General features: G+C 38.6%; 1 protein-coding gene across 1 annotated transcript in view; it reads left to right on the forward strand.

The window, feature by feature from the left end:
- The first annotated feature begins 1299 nt into the window (after positions 1-1299).
- The window catches only part of LOC102312332 (solute carrier family 35 member F2), a 7762-nt gene continuing 3061 nt past the window's right edge, over positions 1300-6000 (forward strand). Inside the window, exons 1-6 of the mRNA XM_014336915.2 lie at positions 1300-1460; positions 3008-3183; positions 3672-3799; positions 4320-4479; positions 5500-5656; positions 5741-5793. Coding sequence (XP_014192401.1) covers positions 1396-1460; positions 3008-3183; positions 3672-3799; positions 4320-4479; positions 5500-5656; positions 5741-5793 — 739 coding nt within the window. The 5' untranslated portion in view covers positions 1300-1395. The remainder of the gene's footprint in view (positions 1461-3007; positions 3184-3671; positions 3800-4319; positions 4480-5499; positions 5657-5740; positions 5794-6000) is intronic.

Genomic DNA, 6000 nt, shown 5'->3' on the forward strand with positions numbered 1-6000 from the left:
CTCTTTTGTGGTTGCTGTATAACTTTTTGGAAAGACTTTGAAAAGGATTAGGATTATTATTTTAGGGTGACATTGTATTAATAACCTTTTATTGAAATAGTTTAGAGGTGGTAAATATTTATATGCTATACTGTCTTATGCTGAATATTGGAGAATGCTTTTTATATCTCATTTTAAATCTTGTTCCAAACTGACATTGAGTTTTATTCTTAATCTGAAATTTAATTGTTATGTATTGTTTATATGATGGTATGTTGTACATGTGTTGTATGATATAGTTTCTTTTTTTATTTGCTGTTATTTGGGATGGTGGGGATGAATGTTCACTCACAAATAGTCTTTCAGCCCTGTTGAGATTCTTTTGCTTTTCCTGCAGCTGACGGGTGGAGAGGTTTAAAGTAAATATTATTTATTGCAGTGATTTCTGTATCTGAACAAAGAACCAATTTCTAGTGCTTTACTGGATGATCTGGATTCATATGCAAACCATTTTTTTTACTATGAGATCAGCTTTCATTACAAACATTCACATGCTCACAGTTTTCAATCATTTTTGTGTAAAAAGGGAGTTCTGGCATCACATTTACAACAGATCTTTATGCCACACTTGGCCGGTTTAGCAGGGATGTGTTGCTGAAACTGCACCTGCCCTTGAAAGCTACCAACTGTTCATCCACACAGAAATCTGTTCAATGGAGAGAGTATTTGGGTAAAAAGGCTACAGACTATCCAAATATCCCTGAAGGCTTGTTTTGCCATGGGCTATCTGCCTGTTCTGGATTGCAGGTGTTAAACCTGCACATGCACTTCCGGATATCTCTGTCAAATTTTACAAATAAAATAATCATGTTATGTTCCCAAACCTTATTTGACTGAAAAGTGCCCCAAGACTTTTAACCATAGAGGTTAAGATGTCCTGGTTTATATATATATTTTTAAATGTGTTTAATAATTTCAGTTTTATACGTTTTTAAAATTCTATCTTAATATTAAAAGCAGTAAATCACAATTGTCTAAAGTGGGGAAATATTAACTTACGGTAGATTTAAGTAACAATCTATGTCATGATTAAACTATATTCTTCACCATGGACATTTGCATACAAAAAACAAGGATAAAGGACTTTTTCATCTCATCAGTGGTGAAAAGAATCCCAGTGATGACTTTAAAAATATATATCCTTCATCATCGGTTCTTATCTTTTAGTCTTTGGCGCACACACACAAACAGATAAGTGAAGTAGTAATCTTTGCCCTCTGAGGCTGTTAATCATTCAGCTCTGATACCGTGAAGGTGGAGGAGCTAAAAGCTTAAAGAGAGGACTCACTCCTCCATCACTGGTGAGACGACACGGTTGCTAAACGGTCCGAGGATTCGTCCAGGAACGCCAGCGAAATGAACGAAAGGAGCAGAATCCTGCTGTGGATCCGAGAATTCAACCCCAAACAGGTTTTCACCTGGTGAGTGAACAGAGGAGGTGAGAGGGGGAGATCAGCGGTTCAGTTACTTGTGTTTTATTTAGACTTTCAAGTGAATCAAAAGTTGGGTTTTTTTAAATGAAAAAGCTGCTGAATGGCACGGAGGCCGAGTAAACATTTTTCTAGCAGTTTTTTGAGGGGCCATTTAAGATCATATTATCTAGAAACTAAGTCCTTCAGGTGTGCAGCTCGGTTTACATAGACTGATGGATGCTTGTAGTCCCTAAACATATGCAGATCTCACAGCTTCTGATATTTTATTTACAGCGTCTCACATATAAATTTCACATGAAATTAATTAAAACATTCCAAATCAGGTGAATGTTTTCACAGATATCGCTGCAGTCAAGCTTTGAACAGACAACTTTATGATTTGCCTTCATGTAGGAGACATTTGTAAATATTAGCTGTGAACAACAGCCTCACCGAAGGGCCAATGCTTGAACAATTTTCAAAAGGGCAAAATAAACCAAAGTCCAACATTTTTTTCAAACTAAATGCAAATGACAGATTGAGGCTGAAAGAAAAAGAAGTTATTCTTTAGCTCGACTTCATTAGTTATGCACAAGCAGTTTTCAAACCATTGTCTGTGGTTGGGCCACTGCTGTGTACAGCCAGGTCACTGTTGTAAGCCCGTACCCCTCTGCAGGGGGCATAAACCTAAATGCTGAACCTAAATGACAAGTCTTAACTCAACATTTTAAAAACAAACAAACATTTTAAGATCCTGCAGCATTCAGTACAGCAGATTATTTTTTAAATAACATTTCTAAACTTATTTAGTCTTTTACTGTGCGTGTATGTGCCATGTCAGAGCTAACCCAAACCCTAATGTGGCATGGATGGTCTGCAGCAGGAAAACTTAAGAGAGCAGCCATTTTCAATTTATTTATTGATTTTAATTTGTGTTTTTGCTAAAGTTGTGTTTCATTTGCCTCCATATTTGTGGACCTGTGACACCACGGTTGCAGTGGGCTGCAGGCTGGATAATGAAGACTTTTCTAAAAATGTTTTTCGCAGCATTTATGAATATTTAAATATCATCTATTTTAAACTTTATTTCCAGTGTTTCAGCACACATCTTTACATTTCTACTGTTTTATTTTAAAGAGTCATAGGTTAAATTGTTGACTACAACTAATTTTTTTTGTACTTACATTTTTTTGTCAAATACATTTTTAACATCAAATTATAAAACATAAAAAAAACTTGCCTTTAAAGGAATAACGTGGCAGTTTACAACAGGAGATATGATTGATACCAAACTCTTATGTGGAACATAAAGTGAGTTGTGTTAGTTATACTGGGAAAACTCCATGTAGAAACATCATCAACCAAACACCTTGTGTAAAGCAAGCTTTGCTCACAAACTCTTTAGAAAAGTGAAAAACACTTTGTATATACATGTTGAACAGCATCATCTGCCAGGCAGGGAGGAGGTTTCTCTTAAATCTGCTTACAGTGACTTCAAAAAGCAAAGCTGCCTGTTGTGCCTGTTGTTAAAGATCCGCCGCTCATCTCTCTCTCAGGCAGCTGGCCAAGACGTTGGCTATGGGTCAGGGGCTGGCGGGCCTCATCTGTGGCACAGCTATCACCTCCCAGTTCCTGGCCTCAAACTTTCACGTGAACACGCCCATGCTGCAGAGTTTCCTGAACTACCTCCTGCTGACTGTCACCTACACCACCATGCTGCTCTGCAGAACAGGTGACACCCGTGCTGAACACCTGAGATTAATGCTGAAATTTATGACATGCATAGCAACACTTCATGGCAGTAAAATGAAATCTTTATATGCCATATTACACATAAATACACAGAACACTTGATCAGTCTTTACTGGGATATTCAGAGGCAGGTTTTTCCAAACTGGGTGTTGTATTGTGATTAACAGAATGTGTAAAGTAATTGTGATGATAGAAATATTGTTTTGTGTTGCCCTTTGCAAACGGACTAGAAAAGTAAAGCGAGGTGGTTCTCTGACTAAAAATCTAAAATTTTCTTTGTAAATTCGTTGATTTGTTCTTCTAAGTTTAGGACTGTCCTTTTCAGAAATTTGTGAGATTTTGTCTTGGATTTTTTTTGTAAATATGCAAATATATTTTGCTTTGCAGTGAGGCAGAGTGTCCTCAGGCTTGTTGCAGAAACAAACACATCAGTACTGAAGTTCAGGGGTGCTCCCCTTTAAAATGCAGGGGATGGCAATTTTTTACAGATTTTGAAGAGACGATGGTGGAAGTACTTGCTGCTCGGGCTGGTGGACGTGGAAGCAAACTACACTGTGGTTAAAGCGTACCAATACACCACCATCACCAGCATACAGGTGAGTAGACTTTCAAAATTTATTTCAGTGTGTTATGAAAGTGCCAAGATTACTAAGGGTGCAACCACTCCTTCAGTACATAATATGCTCAATTTTATCAATCGATCACTATCAATCTTTCCTAAAATGGAAACACATGTCAGTAAATTGTAACTCAAAAGTCACAGCTGGATCAGAAGCGTTTTGGATGTTCCACATGGTAAATAATAAAAATCAAATAATTCCATCAATTTGCTCCAAAAGGCACCACAAAAACTAGAAGTGTGGGGTTTGATCCAAAGAATCGATCGTATCAATACCAGCTGGCATTGGTGTTCAGTTCACTTCAGTATGTAGCCCACTAAACTGTGTTAAATTAATGAGTTGTCTTGAGGTTGAAACTGAAAGGTGTTTTGTCATTTTAACTAATTATTATGTAAAAGAAAAAATCAGAGTGAATTAGTGGTCATTAAAATTAGCTCAAAACAAATTAATTGATCCATCGCATACGTTATTGCACAACTATCATTTCTGCCTCCAGCTGCTGGACTGCTTCGTGATCCCGGTCCTGATGGGTCTGAGCTGGTGGATTCTGAAGGCTCGCTACAGGCTGATCCACTCTGTCGCCGTCTGCATCTGTCTGCTCGGAGTGGGGGCCATGGTGGGAGCCGACCTGCTGGCTGGACGAGACCAGGGCTCCAGTAAGGAATTCTCCAAAGAGTTTACTCACTAATCAAATCCCTGATGGAAGACTATAAATTGTTTAATAAATCAAGTCCATGCAGGACACCAGTGAAAAAAAACCTTAACTTAGAGAATAGAGACAAAGTATGAACCCTAACACGTGAGTATTGATCTGATATCACTGTCAGTGTTGGTATCTATCATTAGTTGGATCAATCCACCCACCTCTACAGGACACAGAACAACACCAAGATGGTTACACTGAAAACACTCGAGACTTCATCATAAGCTTTTATTCTGTTTAAGGAAAAATACAAGGAACACTTGGAAAGCTGGAAAACTGACTATGATGAGTTCAAAGACAATCTGGAAAATAGAAAGAGCTACACAGGTCATCGGTGGCTAATTGGAAACAGGTGATAATTACAAAAGAAGTAAAACTGAAAACATGGTAAAGAGGCCAGGAAGTGCAAAATAAAACAGGAAGTGACCTTAACCTTTATATGAATCCTAAATTATGACACATGTGATGTTTTGGATTTAAGTGAACGACTAAAGAAAAAATCCTTCACATATCAGGTAATTTTTAGATATAAAGACCTGTGTCAGTTTTATATTTTCAACTCTTGAGACCTACTATTACAGAAAAAAGTTTAGATACTGTCGTGAAGGTGCGTTTTTCATCCAAACCACAGTGTTTTCCAACATGTAACACAAACCAAGTAGTGTAAGTGCCTAAACCTAACCAGGTAATAGACAAAAAAGTATAAACCAAATACATGTTTTACACTTAGCGATGGAAAAAATCAATGCAAAACATATAAGAAATAAAAAAAACTTTCTCTATGGTTATAAAACCAACAATACATCCCATTGCTACCACTTTTCCAACCTTTTGCTGACTTTTTGGTCTCTAATCTGGGATAAAAGCGTTTTCCAGCCTGTGCATGACATACAGGGAAACCAACACTGTGGCAACATTAGCGTTCGTCTGATGATGTTGAACCTTAGCGATGATCTTGTTGTTCTCTCCTCAGCCTCAAACATCTTCTTGGGTGATGGTCTGGTGCTCCTCAGTGCCTCGCTGTATGCGGTGTCTAACGTGTGTCAGGAGTACACCGTGAAGAACCTGAGCAGGGTGGAGTTCCTGGGCATGGTCGGCCTTTTTGGCACAATCATCAGCACCATACAGATGTAAGTGTGTGCGACTGGCATCAGTTTTAGGATTCAGTGGACTTTGTGGTTTATCTGATGTTTCTGTTTTGTTTTTTTTCTCAGGGTGATCCTGGAGCGTAATGAAATTCCTGCCATCCAGTGGAGCTGGGAAGTTGGTGAGTACTGATCTGACTCAGGAACATTTTGAAGACAAAACAGGACTGCCGAAGCCTCCAGATGGTTACGCATGTTAACACATTCATCCATCCATCCATCCATTCGCTTCCGCTTATCCTTTTCAGGGTCGCGGGGGGCGCTGGAGCCTATTCCAGCTGTCATAGGGCGAGAGGCAGGGTACACCCTGGACAGGTCGCCAGTCTGTC

This window comes from Haplochromis burtoni, unplaced genomic scaffold, assembly GCF_018398535.1.
Source record: "Haplochromis burtoni strain Fernald_Lab_line unplaced genomic scaffold, NCSU_Asbu1 Contig_153, whole genome shotgun sequence".
Classification (NCBI taxonomy): Eukaryota; Metazoa; Chordata; class Actinopteri; order Cichliformes; family Cichlidae; genus Haplochromis; species Haplochromis burtoni.